The following is a 24,310-nucleotide window of genomic DNA, read 5'->3' as shown; positions in this document are numbered from 1 at the left end:
TCTCGCTACGGGGTTGCCGTTCTCTCTCTCTGCCACAGCCCCAGGCGAGCCACGGCAACGCTCAAACTCAGCGCCGAGGTTTCAGAAGATGCCCGCCCTGGATCTCCCGTCGCGCGGATTCCACAGGGCAGGTTCCTCCTAGCCAGGTTCGAGCTCGTGCCTGAGCCCCAAGGACACGGCCACCACCACCACCACCAGCAGCAGCAGCTACACCCGTGGCTCACGCAGCTCCCTGCCGACCAGACGGGCACTCACCCGGCACAGGCCCTGGCCGTGGATGGGGCCACGGGGCAGGTCGTGACGGCGAGGACTTTGGATCGGGAGACGGAACCGCAGGTGACCTGCACGGTGCGGGTTCGAGATTCGAACGGTGAGACGGATTTTTCATTGTGGGGCGGGCATAGGCGCAGCACTGCAATTTCTCGCGCACGCCACTGGTGGCAGAAGGGCTCCCGCTATTTTGGCCTACTCTTTCACGCCGGACAGACGTCTCTGGAGGAATGAGAATACCCACACTCTAGGCCACCACACGCGACTTGCCCGTTTGACTGTGAGTTTTATTACCATAAATTAGCAATTCGAATGTAGTCTACCCCCCATGTCACGTCGTTAATGCCATGCCAGAGGCAACAGCGGCAGCAGCAGCAGCATCATTAACATAATCACAATCACTTGCAGTTGTAGCATCAATATCAATATCACCGTCAGCATCATCAACATCATCGTTATGTCTCATTTAAAACTCCCACTGAGACTGAAGTTTATTTTTCAGGAGAGGTGTTGTCGAGACCACCACCTGCTTACGCGTTCGTTTTGCGCGGGGGTTTCTCTTTTCTTTTCTTCACTATTAGCAGCAGCCTCGGATTATGTCGAACAGAGGCGGGCATTGAACCGTGAGAAATTGGCGCAGGGGCCGGCCGAGCGAGTGGCCTTCAAAAGAGCGATCGATTAGAGAGAGAGAGAGAGAACGAGCGAGTGAGCGAGCGCCTCTTTGCTCGGGTGCGCTTATTTGAAACGTCGCCCAACAGACGCGCCCGAGACACCGCGGGGTTATGAAATAAACACAGAGGCCAACATCGCGCCACTCATACTTTTCCAACTTTGAAACTCTCCGTGCAACTTGCGCCTTGGCTTGTGGCTGTGTACGAGCCTTTTAAGATTCTGTTTGTTCGCGGCAATCTTGTAATGGGGTCCCACTGATATAATACGCATGCAGCTGATGATATGAAACACATTTTTTTTATATATATATAAATCTCGTGTACTACGCGTGTTTGTATTCTTGTTACAAACAAACGTTCATAAAGACAAAGATCCCCCGTATAGCCTTTAACAGGCTGTTGGGACAAGTGCTGTTAGCGAGCACCTATGAACACGAGGAAGGTAGTGGCCAGCACCACGCCCGGCCGCCTTTGTCTCCCATGTTTCTACATCGCCCCAGGAACTCATTTAAGGCCGAGTCGACCTAGGGCAGGCCCAGGACCGGTTCAGATAATCGCCACTGTTGTTGGTCGTGAGTGGGAATCGTACTCGGATCGGCGTGGTTCGTAGCACAAAGCGCTGAACACTACACTACCGCTCCCCACATTCACATAGACATTAACACACAAAGACAAAGATCCCGCGTATAGCCTTCACAGACTGTTGGGACAAGTGCCATTAGCGAGCATCTCTGAAGACCGGCACGGTACACGAGGGAGTGGGCGGTCAGCAGCACCACGCCGGGCCGCCTTTGTCTCCCCATTGGCGATGTTTACACATGCCACCGGGTACTCAATTTTGAGGATGAGTCAGTCCCACGCACACATGCCTGTACACACACACGCTCCAACACACACACACACACTCCAACACATACATACACACACACGCACACACACCTGTACACACACGCACACACACCTGTACACACACACGCTCCAGCACACACACACACACACTGCTGGTGGCTTGAATGCTCCCCCGCGTGTCCCAGGGGTTCTCTGCCCCTCCTGAGTCCCCCCCCCCACTCCTTCCGTGCCCCCACGCAGCCATGCGGAATGAAACGAGAGCGACAGACGAGACCGGGTCGCTGAGCGGAGAGCAGGGATGTGGGAATGTGATCGTTAAATGTCAAGACACACACACGCCCACACGTGTATGTGTGTGTGTCCAACACGCCAATAGAGAGCATGTATACATACACGTGTATGTGTGTATGCATCCACCCACTACAATACAAGACATCCATACACACCACACATGTATACATGCACGTGTATGTGTGTATGCATCCACCCACTACAATACAAGACATACATACACACCACACATGTATACATACACGTGTATGTGTATATGCATCCACCCACTACAATACAAGACATACATACCACACATGTATACATACACGTGTATGTGTGTATGCATCCACCCACTACAATACAAGACATACATACATACCACACATGTATACATACGCCAAACAGACATGCTCAGGCTGTTAAAACAGGTTAAATTGCGTCACCGGTAACCGCTTACAGAAAGAAAAAAAACACGGTTATAACGGTTACCGGTTTGTCGCACGAATCGAAATGTATCTATTGACTCACGGTAGCGTTGTTTAACTTTTCAACCGCAAAAATTTAAGGAAAACGTGCCACGCGGTGACTTACGCCGCCGTGCCGTTTGTACGTTCGCCCACGCCGCTCATTTCGTGCATTCACGACTCAGATTCCACCGGATATTGATGCCGGCTTGCCGACTCATCGGTTCGCGGATAATGAAACACGATTTCAAATCGCGGATTCCACAATCCCCCCTCCACCGTTACGCGCAGCCACAGTCAAGGGGGTGTTCATTTCCTTCCAGGCTGAGTGACAGCGCGGATAAAACTTCTTTTTCTATCCTCTCTCTCTCCCTGCCTCTCTCTCTCCTTCTCATCCAAGCCGAATGCAATAACGGCAAGCGGGAGAAAACTCCACACAAGAAGACAAAGCGATGCAATAAATGAATCGAAGGCCCCTTCTCTGGAAGCTCTTCGCACACGGGACACACAAAGGCTCGCCGATGCGATGGGTATTAGGCGGAGAGCTCATTACGATGGGATTAGAGAGCTCTTCTCGAGAAGGGATGTTAGCTGCCGCTGCTGCTGCTCCAGGTTCTCATTGCAGAGTCACTCACTCAAAAGCCGGGGCTGACTGGCCTGCCTCTCTAAACTAAATTGTTACATTTTTTTTTATTCTACCAGGTAAGACCCACACTGAGCTATATATAACTATTTCTTTTTTTAGAAGTGACCTGAAATTTACAGCAACCAAATGCTATAAAACGCGTGTTGGTTATAAATGTGGAGGGAAAAACCGGAGGACCCGAAAAAAAAAAATTCACGGGACCACGGGGAGAGCGACACATTGCAAACTCCAAATCTACGGGATCGAACCCACGACCTCCTGCATACCAGGCAAGGTAGTTAACATCTCTCCTAGCCACCGCGTCTGCCTGCAACGCCTGCCGCAATAACGAACCACAATCTCGTCACCTCCCTGCACCCGCCTCCACGCGAGACGAAAGAAGGGGAAGGGGGCAGAGTAAATAGACGAGAGGCGCAACAACTCCGCCAAGACGATGTGGAATTCAGGGTTGAGCGGTGGCGCAGTGGTTAGCGCACTGCACGCGCGTTACACGAACCTCGCGATTTGAGTTCTGTCGATGGTTCCCCTGGCACGGCTACCGAGGAAAGGGAGTGGTCTTCAATCTCCAACCCCTTGGCACCCTGTAAATGAGTGTCTTATGGGTATGAACGAGAGATAATGCATGGAATTGTTGATGTGTATTGAACCCTATTTTTATAAATCTTGACATTCCGGGAGAGCTTTAGCTTCTAGAGCTAAAATCAGCGGCGGGTGATCTCTGATACGGCTCTAGGTCGACTCAGCCTTAAACGAGTGTCGGTCTTGTTGTGTTTAGACATCGGCGCTCGGGGGCAACCGAGGCGTGTTCATGGCCACACCGCCACCTGCTTGTGTGCCTATCCGACCTTAATAGGTGCTCGCCAACATTACAGCCTGTGTGGCTATAGGGGGATATCTTTCTTAGTCCGTGTATACGCCTCTGAAATTAACAATGCACTGTCTAGACCAGGTGTGGTGTATACATGAGCCTTGAGTGGTATTAAATCCTTAGATTGACACCCGTGACTTAATGTGCCTCTCTGATCCTCGGCTATTAACGCTGAATCACAATAACCCTGAAGGTGTCTCTGTGAAACTCACCTCGAAACTGAGACCCCCCCCCCATAGGAATCCCAAACGTACATTGATCTATGCGAGTCTTGGATAACAATAATGTACCCTCCGAATCATGAATTTGCCTTTGCCTATCTGAGCCTTGCGTATTCATCGTGAACTTTACAAATCCTACAAAGGCTTTAATCTGGTTATCTGAGAGCATAATACAAACATTAGTGGGTGTTAGCTACATATATAACAGTTATCATAATTGCGTCTAGTCTGATATAACGCATAGTTGCTTTGGAACCATAGACGAGCTCGCAAAGTAGCAGCCAGGCTGAGCCGGCGCTACCAACAATTGCCCAAGCTCTGCAGTTCTCTATATATTAAGATGTTTTCAACCAATTAATGAGCGTTTATTCGGAATGATTTCCCATCCTGGTTCACAAACTCAACGAGCACGTGGGCTTGGGCAGGACACGTGGTGGCTACAAGAGGGGACGATGGGCAATGGACGAGACTGACATTGGAATGTCAGCTAGGGCAGAGAATGTCTCCCCGCGATTGTAGGGTGCCAAGGTGGCGTTACGTTAACTACCTCGCCTGGTATACAGAAGGTCGTGGGTTTCATCTCGACCCTGACGCCTGTATACTTGGATTTTGCATGTTCCTCCTGTGGTCGCGGGGAATTTTCTCCGGGTCATCCGGGTTTTCCCTCCACATTTAGAATCGACATCACGCGTTTCGAGTATTTTGCTCCTCTAAATGTCCACAGTATATACCACTTCATTGGGCTATCATTTGTGGCCATGTCGCTTCTGAAAAAGACGCTATATAACTCGCTGGGCCTTACCTGGTAAAATGAAATAAATAAAAATAGGTTAAGATTATAACACTGAAACCTAAAAATCCTGAATGTGCCTTAGTCTGGCTCAACGCGTGTTTGCCGTGTACAGACTTAGCCACGGGCGTCCTCACGGAACCCTCAGATATCCCGACGTGGCCGGAAGGAAGTGGTATATATATATTTATAGTTTGATGCACTTCTATGAACCCATTGAAGTTTGATTGAATTTGACTTGATAAATGCCACCGAAACATGATGTAATTCGACGTGAAAAGTCGCGCCGCAACGCAATAAGCTCGGACGTGAACTACATGATGAGATGTGACGTGAAGAATATGAACCTGGCGTGACTAAAACTGACCTGGAAATATCAACGGGGATATGATGGGGATGATGATGATTATTATGAAGGTTGCCCTAACACTTACCGGGCATCGCTCTATTGCTGCGAATGTGTGCGCGCGTGCGTGCGTGCGGCTTGGTGAATATCGTTAACTTAAATTAGCAATCCACTCCTTTCCTTTGTACGGCTAATGATGTTGATGGATAGCAACAGCTGTGATCTTACATTGTGGTGCCGTGGTGGTGAGATGTTATCTAACTCGCTTGGTATGGAGGAGGAAGTTCGTGGGTTCGATCCCAACCCTGTATATTTGGAGTTTGCATGTTCTCCCCGTGGTCGCGTGGATTTTTCTCCGGGAATTTTCTTAGGATATTTGGCTGCTATATATTTTCACGTGATAAGCCACTTCATTATTGTTATTATTACACGCCTTTACTGGTAGGAACCTCCTGGTTCCACCAGCCCACAGGGGATTATAGTGTCCATCCGTCGTGCAGGGAGGGGCTGGGTGGGGAGGAAGGGGAGAGTGGGGTGGGGAGTGTGGGGTGGGGCTGGGCGGGGAGGGTGGGGAGGGGCTGGGTGGGGAGGGTGGGGCTGGGTGGTAGTGGGAGGGGTGGGGCTGGGTGGGGAGGGGCTGGTCACCCCGTGGTGCCCTTATAAAACTCAACGTTTAACCTACTCACGCCGGCTTGTGCCCACCCTCACAGTCGGCCATATTTGTGGAATACACCACGCCGCCGTTGACCCTGGCCATTGACCGAGCAACCCAACGTTCCTACCAGCTCCCTCCGCAGGAATGTTTTATTTAACCCACTCTGTTGTCGTTGTTGTATCCTCAAATCTTGTAACTCAATTTAACCCACTTCCCAATTTGGTATCGCTGCTAACTTGGTATACTTATGTCATACTGATGACAATACTATATTCTATCATGAAAAATAACAAAATATTTATTTTTAAACAGAATTTTTTATATGTTATGTTTCGGCTTGGGTCTAATTGTCCACGGTCAACTGACGTTGGCTGTAATTGCCCACGGTCCCTTACGTTATGGAAAGTTTCGGGGCAACTTCCTAGAGTCGTGGAGTTCTTCCATTACCAGCACATTTCATAACAGCGTGTTTTTAAAACGTTTTTAAAATATCTATTTTTTTGGCTAGGTTGCTTCTGAAAAAGAGCTATGTAGCTCAGTGGGCCTTACCTGGTAAAATAAAAACATTGTTTAGAGTTTAGTGTTTATATGTGGTTAATGCGCCATATCATTGCGTCAGTGAGTAGTGGAGTATAAGCTCCGACGATGCCTCCTTCTTCGTACAGCAATACCGCGGTTTACGTCGGGGATGCGTTCCTGAAATCTGCAACGAATATCGAATCGACGTAAATCGAAGCGATGTACAGGGTAGGTGGTGGAGGCGAAGGCTGAGAGGCGACGGATAATGAGATATGACGGATGACGATGCTGTCAGCGACTTCAGTGTGGGTTGAGGCGACGCAAATCAGGTAGCGGTGTTCATCAAGTGACGAGGTCTTTGCGAAACGACGTAAACGGGAGAGACGTAAGTCGGGGTATGACTATATTTGTGAATCGGGCACAGAGTCATTGCTATATCTGACCACGGTTTATGTTCCTTTGCAGTGAACGCAGTCGCCGCACACTGCCGGAGAGTTTTTGTTTAATTTTTTTACAATCTAGATTTGAAGTTTTCGTGACTGCAGAGATCCATACTCTTTGGTTCTTTCAGTAAAGTCACGTAGGTAGAAAATAAAATACATTAAATCACGACGTTTCGGGCGCAACACAAGCGTCCGTCATCAGGTGGGACAACCACAGCAAGAAACAATTGCTGAAGTGGGCATCAAGTGTCCTCATCCATGAGAAAACCATTACCACCCCCTCTCCCCCATCACCCCATTGTTGTTCGGATCCTGGTGCTAATGAAGTGTAGCCGATGAATGAATCAGAATATTTATTCCGGAAGAATCCGAAGAGCTTTCAAGCTCGTTTTTACAGTTGTCCAGTAGAGACGGCTCCGAACGTTACAACAACAAACAGTACAACACACATCTCATAACGCCATCTCGGAAGCTAAGCAGGATTTTTGAGGCTTGGATAGTGCTCGGATGGGCTATCACCATCCGCGCCATGCACGCAACAGCGCTATGCACGGCACACTCCACCGTTGTACTGTACCATGCTCCAACGGCTATGCTCCCCGCCATTCACCAACCCTCATTGTTCTGGACATCTGAACCTCATGGCGGGACCCCGGGGTCCCGAATAAACGGAAGTCAAAATCGTAATTAATATTTAATTTTTCGATTTAAAGCTTTCGTGACTGCAGATATTCATATTCTTGGTTCTTTCGGTAAAGTCACGTAGAAGGGAAATAATAAAATAATAGAAATACAACATTAAACGTCATATGTTTCTTATTTTATTATTTCCCTTCTACGTGACTTTACCGAAAGAACCAAAAATATTAATAATTAATTTATTCATTTTTGGCGACTCCGTCCCACCGTGCACATCAACGCCGCGACCCGCCAGAAATCAGTCCTCTCGTTCTTCACCGAGCACCCGTCGTTGCCAAAATTTCCGTAGTCACAAACAAAACGTTGAAACTTTGATTAGCGCATCGTGCAGAGCACGTCGAGAGGGACAGATCGCCGTGTCGTTCGCCTTCAACAGACATAAAATGACGTCGCAACGCAGTTCATGCGGGAGCCGGGGGCTGATGGAATCCCGGGGTCCCGCCATAAGGTTCATCTGTGAACAAAAGCTTCATAACTCATCGGATTTCTCCAGGATGAATAACGATTCTTATGATTCTGTCCTCTCGTGATCTCCGTTCGCATGTCTGAGCCAGTGGTGGAAATTCCCCGATGCTGTGACGGGGACCCTGCTTATTAATCATGCGGGTGGAGTTATACAACCATCAAAGCACATGCAGCACTCCATTGGAACCTCCTTGCCAGTAGCAAAATATGATCATTGTTTTTTACCCTTTTATCTGGCAACAAAACTGACACGTTTTTTTTACAAGGAGTCATGTTTGCATTGACCACAATACCTGCGGTCGGAATGCAAACAAAAACACAACTCTGATAATGATATGCACTTGTCCTTGAAATTGATTGGTCCACACCCGAGACAGCTTTTCTTAGAGCCTAGTCTCACATGGTGTTGGACCAGATGACGCCAAAAGGCGCACAACTCAAAGACAATGGTAGTCAATGCAAACATGACTCCTTGTAAAAAAAAGGTGTCAGTTTTGTTGCCAGATAAAAGGGTAAAAAAACAATTATCGTGTGCAGCACTCTTTCTCTGGCGATGTGCAGGGTTCCGTGGCGTTGTTCAACAACGAGTGTGCCAGCGTTCCGGAGTCACGGTCTACATTCGCCAAATATGAAAACACGACTGAGCAATTACTTAATTGGGTAAACATCGCTCCCCCTCCGACTGGCACCCAATACCCGTCTGTGATGCACGGCGCTCTCGTAATAGCCCTGCACAGCAACACCAATAATTACTGTGGTGAAAATGCTAAATGTGGATGTAACGTTGGTTCGATTGTATCGAGTCTTAAAAGTTAGCAAGCTTGGACGAAGGGATGATGGGGGCTGGCAATGACCGAGTGGCAGCCGAGGGAGGGAATGCTGCCGAGAAAGTCGCCCACCGCTGAGATGGAGCAATATTATATTAATTATATCATTATAATCGCAGCGGCTTTGACGAGCCATTGGACAAAGACGGTCACCGCATCGCGCGCTGTCAGATGCACTGCTGCGGCCGTCTGGAACACTCTTCCTTCTGTAATTCGGAAGCCACAGGAGCTATGCACTCTTAAATAATCTAGTTTGAAAACTAATTTCTTTCGAACTGCTTTTTGTGTTTCGTTTGTTGTACTTCCCCCATACCACCGATTAGCACGGTTGGCTACGTACGGTGCGAAAGAACTTCAACATACATACATAAAATCGGATCGTGTGCAGGCGGCACTTGGGTAGATTATTGAATCATTGAATCGCGGGGTCGCGATAGAGGACGACAGCTTGGCAATGCCTTCATCTAGCAGTGTTTTGATCACGGATAATGATGACGACGACGACGACGATGTCGATGATGAGGGTGACACGCGCTCGTGCAGTAGCACGGCTTTGAGAGGCGCACTGAAGGAGCGCTGGCAGGAGACAGGAGACAGCTGTCGCCAGCTGTGATTAGCTTTGGCGAGGGTCTCGCCGTCCGCACTGGCCGCTGGGGAATATTGACAGCCAATTGCAGCCCGTGTGTGACCAGACATTGAAGGGGGTCATCTGAGCAAATGGGATTAACGGGATTATGATCCCAGCGCCCCTTCCCCGGCAGTGCCCTCTGGACAATCCACGTGGCACCACGCGGTAATCCCAGATTTGCGAAGCTCCACCAGCCGCCTCCGATGCGGTGTTGCCGTTTGCAGTTGGGCAGGAGCGGTGGCGCAGTGGTTAGCGCGCCGCGCCAACGAACCAGACCGACCCGAGTTCGATTCCAGCGCACGGCCAACATCAGTGACGAATTATCTAAAGCCGATGCTGGGTCTCCCCTAGGTCGACTAGGCCTCAAATGAGTACCTGGTGCGGTGTGTAAAACGTCAGCACAGGGGAGACAAAGGCGGCCGGACGTGGTGTTGGCCATCCAACCCTCGTGTGCCGTTGCGGGCTTCAAAGTGTCTATGTGTGTCTGTGTATTTGTATCTCTGTATTTGCATGTCGCGGAAATGTACACGAGATTGTGCGTGTACATGTCCGCGTGCGTGTTTATGTGTGTGCGATTTTGATAAGTGTGTGCGCGCCTATGTGTGAGGCTGTTTGTCTATGCGGTTTTGATGTGTCTGTGCGTGAGGACAAAATATAGCACACTAAAACATTAATGGGCTCCCTTGGCTACGATGCAAAAATATAAACTGAACACATATCTCATTAGCGATAATTCTCTGCAATACAGCAGTGATAATGCCCAATGCTGTGGTGTGTTTTGATTTGTGTGCGTGCTTTTATACTGTGTATGTGTGGGGAGCGGTGGCACGAAGGTTCGTGTACTCCGCGACGAGTTCGATTGCCGCTCACGGCCTACATCAGTGACAATTATCTGAACCAGTCCTGAGCCTTCCCCTAGGTCGACTCAGCCTTTAATTAGAATGTGGTGTTGTGTGTTAAACATCGCCGAGGAGACAAAGACAGCCGGGAGTGGTCTTGTGTGTGAGTGTGTGTGTGTAATGGAGCATCTTCGCCGGTTTGAAACATTTAGGCTGGCCTGCCTACGATCCATCCTGGGTTTAACCAGGCTGGATTGTGTGAGGAGCTCACAAATCCTTGAAAGATCTGGGCAAAGTCCCATCGGTGAGCTCCTCCGGCAGGCAAGGCTGCGTTGGCTGGGTCATGTAGCCCGCATGCCCAGCCATCGCATGTCTAAACAGCTTTTGTTCGGCGGGATCGAGGGGGCTAAACGGGCGCGGCACGGGTTAGAGAATGATGTGGTACAGGAGGACGTTGAGCTGAGTGGACTTGCCGATGACTGGTACCAGCGGTGTCAAGATCGGCCTCTGTTGAGGAGGCTCGTGAAGGACGCTACTGGGCAGTTGGAGGCAGTCGTCCTCCAACAACAACGGAGGGCGAGGAGCGACGCTCACAACAACGAGCGGAGCGTCGGGTGACTAAAGCACAGCAAGTTGGCACAGTAGGGGGCACAGATGGTGCATCAGCCAGTCATCTCGGTCATCTCAGTCAGTCGACCCGTGGCACCTGGGTCTGCCCCGTGACCTCCTGCCAGCGGGCGTTCGACACTTCACGTGGCCTCAAGGTGCACATGGCCTGGCACAAGCGTCGTGGTGACGTTACCGCCACTTAATGGCGAATGGCGGTTGTTGTTGTTGTGTTTATATAGGTGTGTGTGTTTATATAGGTGTGTTTATATAGGTGTGTGTTTGTTTATATAGGACTATAGGTGTATGTTCATATAGGTGTGTGTTTATATAGGTGTGTGTTTATATAGGTGTGTGTTTGTTTATATAGGACTATAGGTGTATGTTCATATAGGTGTGTGTTTATATAGGTGTGTGTGTTCTTTGTGGGGAGCGGTGCTGATAAAAATTTCCACACGATAAGACACTTTGTTGAGCTATCATTTATGGCCAGGTCGCTTCTGAAATGTAAGTTAATACCTCGGTGGACTTTGCCTGGTAGGATGGGGATGGTTTAGTTTGTGTTTGTTTGTGTCTGGGTGATTTGTTTACCTTTCTTGTGGTGTGCACTACTACTATTGTGTTGTTGCACTGTTTGTTGTTGTGATTTTCTCATCCGCCCCTACTGGACATCTGTGTAACAGAGCTTTAGAGCTCATCGGATTCCTCCACGATAAGTACATATGAACGTGTTGGCGGTGCACCGGTCCGCGGTTTTAAAGCAGCAACATTTTGCAAACTACATTTATTTTATTTCATGTTCTCGCAATTCGCAACCACGCTCCGAAACTCTTGCGGGGTGGTGGGGAGCGCATCGTCACTTCTCGTGATGTCCAAGCAGTCGGAAGACGAATCTTAAGAAACGGCTGAACACCAAGACGCGTCACAGTCTGGCTGCCGTATCGCAGCACCCAGCCTGGTGACGATTTGGCTGGCTCCGTGGTCCCACAGGCAGCGAGATTTGACTCCTCGTGCCCGAGGCTTGGTCGGAGGGTTCCTCGATTCATTTCCAGAATTATTTCTTGGCGGACGGCGGCATCGATAGATTACAGCTCGCTCGAGTGTGAAGGCAGGTGCTGCATCGAAGGCGACTTCTGATGGAGAGTCTGCAGCTCAGTCGAGGGCGACAGCGACATTGTCAAGACTGTTTCATGAGGAGCCGGGTGTGTTATGCTGCACAGGTCTTAGGGGTCGTCCATAAATGACATCACTCGATTCTGGACGATTTTTGACCCCCCCCCCCACCGAAGTCACATGGCGTCACAAAAAGTCAGACCCCGCCTGAAATATGACGTCACCAATATCTGCCCCCCCCCCCCAAAAAAATATATAAAACTTGCTTCAAATCGCTTTAAACTATTGTCATTTTAGTGCGTATTTAATGTGCCGCTGCACTCTAGTGTTGTAGGAGAAAACATTTATAAAAAAAAGTCGATTTAATTAAGTAGGACGTGTTGTCTATATTTATTTAAAGTTGCGCATTTTGATGTGACGTCACATTTATCAAACCCCTACCCCCCGCCTCGTCACACATCGTCACAAATGTCTGACCCCCCCCCACCCCCCCTAGGTGCGCGACGTCATTTATGGACGGCCCCTTACCGCCAGTAGGTCCATCTTCTGATGTTGATTCTGTGCTCGTGGTGTGTGTGTCACGTGTGTGGGTGCACAGGCGCGGACTGGTTCGACGTGGAGCTCGCGGTGGCGGTGACGGACGTCAATGACAACGTCCCCGAGTGGCTCATGGAGCCCTTCCCCTTCCTGGGCGTCGTGGCGCCGGACGCGGCCCCGGGCACCGTCGTGTACCGCCTGGCGGCACGGGACGCCGACTCGGGGCCCAACGGGGAGGTCCGATACCAGCTCATCGGAGGTAGTGCCGGCACGCCAAGAGCCCTGTTGAACGCGCCGACGTTGGGCCGACGTTGGGCCAACGTTGAGTGAACGTTGGGTGAACGTTGGGCCGACGTTGGGACAACGTTGAGTGAACGTTAGGTGAACGTTGGAACAACGTTAGACCAACGTTGAGTGAATGTTAGGTGAACGTTGGAACAACGTTAGACCAACGTTGAGTGAATGTTAGGTGAACGTTGGGCCAACGTTGAGTGAACGTTGGGTGAACGTTGGACCAACGTTAGACCAACGTTAGACCAACGTTGAGTGAACGTTGTGTGAACGTTGGGCCAACGTTGGGCCAACGTTAGACCAACGTTAGGCAAACGTTCCATATCCACTGGCAGCACCGCGTTGCACAGGCGCCATGCGCGGCCAGGGCTGATTGTTCGTGCGACCCCGCGGTGTGCGCAGGCGGGGAGGGCCGCTTCGAGGTGGACGCGGAGTCGGGCGCCGTGCGCACCGTGGGCAGCGCGCCGCTGGCCCGCGAGCGGCCCTTCGTGCTCACGGTGCTGGCGAGCGACGCGCTGGGAGCGCAGGGCGCCTACGCCTCCCTGTCGGTGAGCTCGGCGCCGCGCGCCCCGCAGTTCGGCCGCCAGGCCTACGAGGTGGCCATCCCCGAGGGCACGGAGCCCAACCGCACGTGAGTCGCCGTCGTCGTCATCATCCTCGTCCTTGTCACGGTCATCATCATCATCGTCGTCATTGTCGTCCTCGCTTAAGCAATCTTGTCATCGTAGTCATCATTGCGACATCGTCATCATCGTCGTCGTCATTGGCAGCATCATCACGAGTACAATTGTCATCGACGTGATTGTGATCTTCATTATAATCATAATCAGCAGCAGCATCGGGATCATCATCGTTCGCATCAGAATTCGAGTTGTAATGCGTCGCGCGTGCGTGCCCGCGTCTGTCCGTGTGCGTGCGTGCCCGCGTGCGTGTGCAGGGTGCTGGTGGTGACGGCCCGCTCGTTCCAGGGGGGCCGCGTGTCCTTCTCGCTGCTGGGAAACCCGGCGGGGCTGCTGGCCGTGGCGCCGCGCACGGGGGAGCTGTCGCTGACGCGCGCCGTCGACTACGAGAGCGAGCAGCGGCGCTACCTCGGGGTCATCCGCGCCACTGAGGAAGCGCCCTCGGGGGGGCTGAGCAGCGAGGCGCAGGTCAGGCCCAGGGGTGCGGGCGGTGTCGCATTGAGCACCTCGCAACAACGGGCCACCTGGGTTCGATTCGCGACTCGGGAGCCTTTGTGCGTCGAGTTTTGTTCGTTCTCCGGCCGGTTCTGGCGCAGAGTGTGAGCGAGTGTGTGGAACCCCCTGTGTTCTGCAGAGTGTGAGTGTAGCAGTGTGAGTGTGTGTGAGTGAATGTGTGGAGCCTGTGTGTTCTGTGTGTTCTGCAGAGTGTGTGAGTAGCAGTGTGAGTGTGTGTGAGTGCATGTGTGGAGTCTGTGTGTTTTCCCCCTGTGTTCTGCAGAGTGTGAGTGTATCAGTGTGAGTGTGCGTGAGTGAATGTGGAGTCTGTATGTGCTCTGTGTTCTACAGAGTGTGAGTGTAGCAGTGTGAGTGTGAGAATGTGTGGAGTCTGTGTGTTCTGCAGAGTGTGAGTGTATCAGTGTGAGTGAGTGTGAGTGAATGTGTGGAATCTGTGTTCTGCATTGTGTGAGTGTATCAGTGTGAGTGTGTGTGAGTGAATGTGTGGAGTCTATGTGTTCTCTTCTCTGTGTTCTGCATTGTGTGAGTGTATCAGTGTGAGTGTGTGTGAGTGAATGTGTGGAGTCTGTGTGTTATCCCCCTTTGTTCTGCAGAGTGTGAGTGTAGTCTAAATATTTTACGCTTCGGGTAATAACCCTGCTTTATAGAATGTATTGAGTTTTTTGTTTGATCATTGGGCTTGTGCACCACCGACAACACGGCATCACTAAACAATTTATTTCACAATTATTAATATCAGCAGCAGCACAAACAGCAGAACCATCGGCAGAAAAACACAGCGATTCCCTGTATAGACAGAGCGGACTGTTGGGGCAAGTGCTGTTAGCGAGCACCTATGAAGGACGGCACGGCACACGAGGGGGTGGGTGGCCAGCACCACGCCAGGCCGCCTTTGCCTCCCCAGTGGCGATGTTTATACACCGCACCAGATACTCATTTGAGGCGGAGTAGACCTAGGGGAGGCCCAGGACTAGTTCACATAATTGTCACTGGTGGCCATGAGCGGGAATTGAACTCTCCAAATGGTGGCGCAGCGCGCGAACTGCCACACGACCGCAGACAAAAAGAAACATACGTGGATGGACGTTTGTTGAACTTCTTTCGCACCGTACGTAGGCAACCGTGCTAATCGGACATGCGGAAAACATCACCATCACAAGAGCGGCGACCACAGCAGTGCAATCGTCATCATCGTCGTCGTCGTCAGCTGACGAATCGCTGGTGAATCGATAAGAGGGGGTGGTGGTGATTTTCTGTGCTCAGGTGACGGTGATCATCCTGGATGACAACGACTGCGTCCCGGAATTCCTGCACTCGACCTACAGCTACGACGGCCTGGCCGAAGACGCGGAAATCGGGACGTTCGTCTTGCAGGGTGAGCGCCCTGCCTGTCTGAGCTTCATAATTGGCCGTGTCGGAGTCGATGGTTCTGGAAACTCTGAGATCCTGCGGTTCAAGCCCTGGCGATGTTTGCGTGTGTCCCTCAAATGAGTACCTGGCGCGGTGTGTAAACATCGCCGCTAGCGAGACAAAGGCGGGCGGGCGTGCTGCTGGCCACCCACCCCCTTCGTGTGCCGTGCGATGCACTTGCCCTAACAGTCTGTGAAGGCTATACGGGGGTTCTTTGTCATAATGGCCATGCCAGAACAGCGTAGATCCTGGGTTCTACATTAGATTGATCATAGAGCTTTAGCAACTTCGTGAATTTAATAATACGTAATATTAAAAAATACTTGTTTAAAAACATGCTTTAATTAAATGTACCCTACTCGTAATGGCAGAACTCCACGACTCTAGGGAGTGGCCCCGAAGCTTGCCATAACGTAAGGGACCGTGGTGATTTACAGCCAACGTCAGTTTACTGTGGACAATTAGACCCAAGCCGAAACATAACATCTAAAAAATTATATTCTTGGTTCTTTCAGTAAAGTCACGTAGAAGGGAAATAATACAATAATATTAATATAAAACAATAAAAATTCTCACGACGTTTCGACTGCAACACAAGCAATCATCATCAGGTGTTAATATTATTTTATTATTTCCCTTCTACGTGACTTTACCGAAAGAACCAAGAATATGAATCCCTGCAGTCACGAAAGCTTTAAATCAAGAGAAAAAAATATGTTTAAAAACATTTACTTTTAATTTGCAATGATAGAATATACTATTGTCATCAGTATGACATAAGTATACCAAGTTTGCAGTCGATACCACATTGGAAGTGGGTTAAAATTGAGTTACAAGATTTGGGGATACAACAACAACAGAGTGAGTTAAATAAAAGCGTGTAATAAAAAACGAAAGGGCAGGTAAGATGGTGTGGTTCTGACCCGCCCCTACTCAACATCTGTGAAAAAGAGCTTCATAGCTCATCGGATTGCTCCAGTATGAATACAAGTTCTGATTCTAATTCTGTTTTTATGCTCTGGTGGATTGGAGACTACGTTTCCAGTTTATTTTTCTTAACGAGGTCGTGAGAACCCAAGAGACATACGACGAGTAAAATTTTTAAGAATCACCAAAATGATAAAATCAAAACGAGTGGAATTAATTACAGCAATGAACCAAATTTAAATCAGATTTTAAAAAATGCGTTGTCACACGAGGAATCGAAAATATTGCACGAAACACAAATCTATGTGAAATAAAACATTCCATGTGGCGTGAGTCGGCTCGGCAGGGTTATTTTTAGACCGATCACAGCACCACGACAAATGAGTTCACTCCGGCTCTGACTCCCACACTTGACGTGAGTCGACTCCACTGTCACCCTCTCTCTCTCTCCATGTGTCTGTGTCACCCCCCACTCCCTCCCCCTCTCATTCTCTCTCTCTCCATGTGTCTGTGTCACCCCCTCCCCCTCTCATTCTCTCTCTTTTTTTTACGATCAGTGGAAACAAGAAGATGCTCGGTGTAGTCGGCAATTTGCTTCGTTCATCATCTCGTTTTTTTAAATGCTTTGCTTAATGTGCCCCCCCCCCCCTTTTAAATGCTCTGCTTTCCTTACCCCTCCCCCCTCTCTCTCTATCCCTTCTCTCTCTACCCCCTTGTCTCTCTACCCCATCTCTCTCTACCCCCCTCTCTCTCTACCCCTTCTCTCCCTACTCCATGTCTATGTTCCCCCTATGTTGTCTATGTAATATTTGTAATATTATTCATCTTTTTTTTTACGACAAGTGCTGCATCTGCTCTCTCCATGCGTCTGTGTCACCCACTCCCTTCCCCTCTCTACCCCCCCCTCTCCATGCGTCTGTGTCACCCACTCCCTTCCCCTCTCCCATTCCCCCCCCCCCTCCTTGTCGCCCGCTCCATCCCTCCCCCTCTCCCGGTCGCCGGCAGTGTCGGCGCGAGACTGCGACTCCGGCCTCAACGCGCTGCTCTCCTACTTCGTGGCGGGAGGCGGCGGGGGCGACTTCACGGTGTCTGCCGACGGCTCCGTGTCGGTGGCGCGGGCCCTGGACCACGAGCGGTCCCGCGGCGCCTACGAGTTCGCCGTGGCGGCCGTGGACCGGGGCCACCCACCCCGCACGGGCACCGCCGCCGTGCGCGTGCGCGTCGCCAACGTCAACGACGAGGCGCCGCGCTTCTCCCGGAGCACGTGCGTGTGTGTGCGTGTGCGTGTGTGTGCGTGCGCATGTGTGGGTGCGCGCGTGTGTGTGTGCGTGCGTGTGTGTGTGTGTGTGCGTGCGTGTCTGTGCGCGCGTGTCCGTGCGTGTGTGTGTGCACGTGCGTGTGTGTGTGTGCGCGTGCGTGTGTGCGTGCGTGTGTGTGTACGCACGTGTGGGGGTGTGTGTGCGCGCCTGCGTGTCCGTGCGTGCATGTGTATGCGGGCGTGTGTCTGTGCGTGTTCGTGCGTGTCCGTGCGCGCGTATGTGTGCGCGTGTTTGTGTGTGTGTGCGCGCGTATGTGTGTGCACGCGTGTGCGTGCACGTGTGTAAATTCGCACTTGCGAACCGATCCGCGGAACTATTCTGTTCAGCGGAGCGTTCCTCCATCAGATGTGATGAGTCGCAGCATTGCGCTGGGAGTGTGTGCGTGTGTGTTTGTACAGATCGGTAGTGCAATGGTTAGCGCTCTGCGCTACGAACCCGGCGATTCCCGCTCACGGCCAACACCAGTGACGATTATCTGAACCAGTCCTGGGCCTTCCCTAGATGGACTCAGCCTCAAATGAGTACCTGGTGTGGTGCTAGCTCCCCCTTCACCCCCCCCCCCTCGTGTGCCGTGCCGCCCTTCATAGGTGCTCGCTAACAGCACTTGTCCCAACAGTCTAAGGCTTACGAGAGATCGTTGTCTCGATGTGTGTTCATGTCAATTCGTGCGTGCGTGCGTCCGTGTGCGTGCGTGCGCAAGCTTCTGTTTGGCCGGATAGAGGGAGCTCAACGGGATGGGGAGCTGAATGGACTTGCCAATGACCGGTAGCAGTGCTGTCAAGATTGCCCTCTTGACAGCGCTGCTTGGGCTCGATGCGTGTCGCTGAGCGAAGGGCCCCACGCGTGTCGCTGCGTCAGGTACCAGGCGCTCATCTCGGAGGAGGCGGGTCCGCACGCGCTCGTGGGCTCGGTGCTCGCGATCGACCCCGACGGGGACGCCGTCTCCTACGCAATCGCCAGCGGCAACGAGGACGGCAACTTTCTCATCGACCCACACGAAGGCACGCTCGCTCACTCGCTCGCTCGCTCGCTCAGTCACTCGATAACTGTTTTACTCACGAACTCGTTCATTCACTCGATCACTCATTAACTCAGCGCACTCACTCATACATTCGCGCAGCAATGTATGAATTCGTTCGTTAATTCGCTCACTCGTTCGCTCACGCACTCGCTCACGCTGATGATACAGCAGCTGTTGCTGATGGTGATATTTGTAATGCTGCTGCCTATAATGGTGATGCTGCTGCTCCTGCTGTCGCAGGCATCATCCGCTTGCGATCCTCACCGCCGCCGCGCCTGCTTGGCCCCTCGTACACGCTGGGGGTCACGGCGACGGACGACAACGCGTCGGGTGGCGCGGGGCCCCTGCGCGGAGACGCCACGGTCATCGTCACCGTCCGCGACGTCAACAACAACAAGCCCCACTTCGCCGAGGTGGCGCACCCCCCGACCCCCCCTCCCACCCCCTCTCCCCACCCCCTCTCCCCACCCCCTCTCTCCACCCCCCCTCCCACCCCCCCTTCCACCCCCCCTCCCACCCCCCTCCCCACCCCCACTTCCACCCCCCTCCCCACCCCCCCTTCCACCCCCCTCCCACCCCCTCCCCACCCCCTGGCCACCCACCCCCTCATGTGCCGTTCCAGTCTAAATAGGTGCTCGCCAACAGCACTTGCCCCAACAGTCTGTTGAGGCTACACGGGGGATCTTTGCCTTTGTGTGCAGTGTGCCCGCTACAGCGAGCTCGCCGTGGTTGCCGAGAACCTCCCGGCGGGCCAGGCGGTCGTGCAGGTTGAGGCTCACGACGCTGATGAGGGCGACAATGGGAGAGTCCGCTACGGGCTCATCCAGCGGGCGGATGCCTCGCCGGCTCTGCACATCCACCCCGAGAGCGGTGAGGCCTCGCCCGCACCTGGGATCCAACCCATCCCGCAGAGCTGCCCTGCCGGGTGTGGTCGCTTGCAGCGCGAGGTCAGGGGGGAGCATCTCCCCTCCTCCTGCAGCCTCCCTCGATCCCATCCCCCTTCCTCTCCCTCCGCTCACAACCGCCTCTCTATCGCCGTCTCATCTCCCCTCCCCTCTTATCTTCGAATCTACAATCTCTCCCTCTCCCATCCTCTCCCATTCTTGCTCATCCCCCCACCTCGCTTCACTCCTCTCCCATTTTTTTTATTTTTTTTATTTTCTTTTTTCTCTTTCCTCTCCCACCCCCTCCACTCCCTCACCATTATCTCATCTCCCATCCCCTCTACTCCCTCACCATTCTCGCCCCTTCCATCCCCTCCACTCTCTCACCATTTTCTCATCTCCCATCCCCTCCACTTCCTCACCATTCTCTCCTCTCCCATCCCCTGCACTTCCTCACCATTCTCTCCTCTCCCATCCCCTCCACTCCCTCACCATTCTCTCCTCTCCCATCCCCTCCACTCCCTCACCATTCTCTCCTCTCCCATCCCCTCCACTCCCTCACCATTCTCTCCCATCCCCTCCACTCCCTCACCATTCTCTCCCATCCCCTCCACTCCCTCACCATTCTCTCCCCTCTCCTCCACTCCCTCACCATTCTCTCCCCTCCCATCCCCTCCACTCCCTCACCATTCTCTCCTCTTCCCTCCCCTCTACTCCCTCACCATTCTCTCCTCTTCCCTCTACTCCCTCACCATTCTCTCATCTCCCACCCCCTCCACTCCCTCACCATTCTCTCCCCTCCCATCCCCTCCACTCCCTCACCATTCTCTCATCTCCCACCCCCTCTACTCCCTCACCATTCTCTCATCTCCCATCCCCTCCACTCCCTCACCATTCTCTCATCTCCCACCCCCTCTACTCCCTCACCATTCTCTCATCTCCCACCCCCTCCACTCCCTCACCATTCTCTCCTCTCCCGTCTCCCGCACCCCCCCACCCCACCGCTCAGGGCTGATCACCACAACGCGGCCGCTCGACCGGGAGGCTCAGCGCGAGCACGCGGTCACGGTGACGGCCACAGACCAGGGCTCGGAGCCGCTGGTGGGGGTGTGCCGACTCGTGGTCACCGTCGCCGACGACAACGACAACACCCCGCGCTTCGAGGCGGCGCGATACGAGCGTACGACGAGAACAAACAGCTATAACAACAACAAACAACAACAAACAACAACAAACGAAACTGTAGATGGCTCGACAGTTTTAGTTGATATTCTTTGGGTCTTTAGGTAAAGTCACGTAGAACAACATTTTTTAACAAAAAACTACGACGTTGCGATCGCAACACAAGCAATCGTCATCAGGAGAAAAAAGAGTGGGGAAAGCTGCTGAGGCAGGCTGTTTTAAATGTTTGAAATGGGTGTAGCCCAAGGGTCATAAACGAAGTGGGCAGGGCTAGTGATGTTAAAGTGAGAAATTAGCATGTCGATGTAAGCGTCATCAGGAGGAAAAAAGAGTGTGAAAGCTGCTGAGGCAGGCTGTTTTCAAGGTTTGAAATGTGTGTCGTTTATCCGGGTGTCGCCACTCTGCCACCCACCCACCCCCCTCCCTTCTGTGCCCCCCCCACGACCGCAGACATCCTGCGAGAGGACACCCCGGTGGGCACGAGCTTCCTGCGCGTGGCTGCGCACGACGAGGACCAGGGCGCGAACGCCGCCGTCACCTACTCGCTGTCGGGCGACCAGCCCGAGTACATGCGCGTCAACCCCGCCACCGGCTGGGTCTACGTGCACCAGCCCATCTCGCTGGTGCGCTGCAACGGAGAGCGGTGGGATGCCCTGCCGCGGGGGGGGGGGGGGTTGGCGTCGCTCTGCCACGTGTGCCGTGCCGGCCTTCGAGGGTGCTGCTCGCAAACAGCACTTGCACCAAGTCGTTTGATTTATAAATTTATTGTTTTATCTTTATACGTGACTTTACCGAAAGAACCGAAGAGTAATTCCTGCAGTCACGAAAGCTCCAAATTAAGTTTGCACCAAGTCGTTTAAGGCTACGCGGGCAGGGGGGGGGATCTTTGCACGAGAGCTGGGCTGGGGGCGGTGTTGCGGTGGTTAGCGCTACTTGCGCTACAAACACATGCAGCCCGAGTTCACTTGCAGTCCTTAGCCCTACATCGGTGTTGATTATCCGAACCGGTCCTGGGCTCCCACTATATGTCGATTCGACCGGTTATGATGCAGCGACGTATGGTGTTGGCCTTTCATAGGTGCTCACTAACAACACATGCCCCAACAGTTTATGTAGGATCGTTGTCTTGTTTCCTTCAAGTGTGTGATTTCAAGTATTTATGTATGTATGTGAGTGTGTGCATATTGGTGTGATTGTGTTTATTTGCATACGGTAAATATGTGTGCGTGTCTGTTCACGTATGCATGTGTGTGTGTTCGTGGGCATGGATATGTGTACACGTGTGTAACCATGTGACTGCACGCATTTGTTAGTAAGTATCCACGTGATATGTGGTGCGTGTGTGCTGGTGGTGGTAGCAGCGGCACACCAACCCCCTGGCACTCTGTTCTGGCAATCATTCATCCACCAAATATCCACAGACACATCGTGCAAACCGCAAGGCAGTTTCCACGTTTTCTTGCCAACGACAACCACCTATTCTTAGGTTTTTTCGGTAAAGTCACGTAGATAAAAAATTAAAATTAATAAAAGTAAAATAAAAAATAAAATAAAAATCACGACGTTTCGGAGGCAACACAAGCTTCCGTCTTCAGGTGGAACCGTCACAGCACGATTGCTCTTACTTGAAACAGCAATTGTGCTGTGACGGTTCCACCTGAAGACGGAAGCTTGTGTTGCCTCCGAAACGTCGTGATTTTTATTTTATTTTTATTTCACTTTTATTAATTTACATTTTTTACCTATGTGACTTTACCGAAAAAACATAAGAATATGAACCCTTGCAGTCACGAAAGCTTCAAATCTAGGACAACCACCTACCCATCAACTAAAATCCTCAGCAGTGTCACTTCGCCATCGAATACCCAAGTCCCAATCCCCCTTCTGGGATCGCGCTGCTGCCGTTTACCATTTTCTCGTCAAGGAGCAGAAACCATCATCACGCCAACTCCGGTGGTCATCCTTACAGCAGCAGCAGCAGTAGCGGCTTTTTACTCGCCATTCAACAAAGACGGTGGTCACCGCATCACGCATTCTAAGATGCGCTTCAGCGGCCGTCTGGAACGCTCTTCCTTCCGATATTAGGAAGCCACTGGAGCTCTGCACTTTTAAATCATCTAGATTGAAAATGCATTTAGAACTGCTTTTTGTGTTTAGTTTGTTGTCTTTCCCCCGCACCTCCGATTAGCACGGTTGGCTACGTACGGTGTCGAAAGAAGTTCAACATACCTACACATGCAAAATCAACAGGTCGATACGCACATCTCCTTCATGAATGAAAAATGAAAGACACAAGAGCCACAGTGGTAGCGTGGCTGTGGCCATACAACTATAAACCACTCGCTGTACTACCCGGCTTCGCCCGGGACTTGGATTCACCACACCCGGCCGCCTTTGTTTCCCCAGTGGCGATGTTCACACCACAACAGTTACTCGTTTGAGGCTGAGTCGACCTAGGGGAGGTCCAGGACCAGTTCAAATAATCGTCACTGGTGGTGGCCGTGAGCGGGAATCGAACTCGGGTCGCCGGGTTCGTAGTGCAGCGCGCTACCCGCTACACTACAATACGTTAAGCTGCCACATGCGCGGGTCACGTGACAGATTTAACGTCACAGCCCACTTGCCGTGCAAAAAATAAATGCATTGTTGAGCTCCCCACCCCTCCCCCCAAAAATGTATTTTAATAATTTTTGCATGGTGCACAGTCTGGAAAGTACCCACATTGGAAATGTGTAGTTTGTTGCATGTCGGGAAGTACGCTAAACATTTTGAACAGACACACATTCACAACGTTGCCTTTTATATATATGGATATTAACGAAACCACTGTGCTCTGCACTCCGACGGAGGAGGAGGAATAGCAAAGCGACACGAACTCTTGTCTTCTGAAGGAAGCCCTCTCGTGGCCAGCAGCTGACCTGAACATCTGTGAAAGAGAGCTTTACAGCTCATCGGATTCCTCCAGTATAAATAAATGTTGTGATTACGGCCTCGACATTGGCGCCTCTCGATCCTGAACACATCGCTGCTGCCATCTGATGGTGGCTTTGGAGGCCATCACCTCACAAGCCATGGCAGTAGATGCGGATACCTGATGCACAAATAGAAAATTAAAAACTTTCCAGCAGTGTGCGATTGTGGTCATCCAGGACAGACCGTACAGAGCGTATAACGACGCAAACCCCGACCCACAGATGCGAAGCAGACATCACAGCGATATACTCCGCTGCTCCTGACTCGGTTATCTGACTTGACCACCCGAATGTGAAGTTGTCGTTGTTGCTCCGCATTTAAATCGTCAGCCGTACGACAAGAACGAGCCGCAGTTGGAGCTTCTTCTTCTGACGTTCT

At 51.7% G+C, this 24,310-nt stretch overlaps 1 protein-coding gene across 1 annotated transcript in view; it reads left to right on the top strand.

The window, feature by feature from the left end:
- Window positions 1-261: 261 nt before the first annotated feature.
- Window positions 262-24,310, top strand: part of LOC144946730 (neural-cadherin-like) — a gene marked incomplete at its 5' end in the record, with an annotated part of 63,906 nt that continues 39,857 nt past the window's right edge. The window contains 11 exons of the mRNA XM_078875860.1: window positions 262-370; window positions 12,791-12,988; window positions 13,423-13,651; window positions 13,958-14,168; window positions 15,480-15,591; window positions 17,559-17,817; window positions 18,731-18,873; window positions 19,134-19,306; window positions 19,595-19,763; window positions 20,787-20,957; window positions 21,410-21,582. Of these exons, the coding sequence (XP_078731986.1) occupies window positions 262-370; window positions 12,791-12,988; window positions 13,423-13,651; window positions 13,958-14,168; window positions 15,480-15,591; window positions 17,559-17,817; window positions 18,731-18,873; window positions 19,134-19,306; window positions 19,595-19,763; window positions 20,787-20,957; window positions 21,410-21,582 (1,947 nt within the window). The remainder of the gene's footprint in view (window positions 371-12,790; window positions 12,989-13,422; window positions 13,652-13,957; window positions 14,169-15,479; window positions 15,592-17,558; window positions 17,818-18,730; window positions 18,874-19,133; window positions 19,307-19,594; window positions 19,764-20,786; window positions 20,958-21,409; window positions 21,583-24,310) is intronic.

The sequence above is a fragment of the Lampetra fluviatilis genome, chromosome 42 (genome assembly GCF_964198595.1).
Source record: "Lampetra fluviatilis chromosome 42, kcLamFluv1.1, whole genome shotgun sequence".
In the NCBI taxonomy this organism is placed as follows: Eukaryota; Metazoa; Chordata; class Hyperoartia; order Petromyzontiformes; family Petromyzontidae; genus Lampetra; species Lampetra fluviatilis.
Note: the sequence above shows the minus strand (reverse complement) of the source record. Positions and strands in the feature narration are given on the sequence as shown.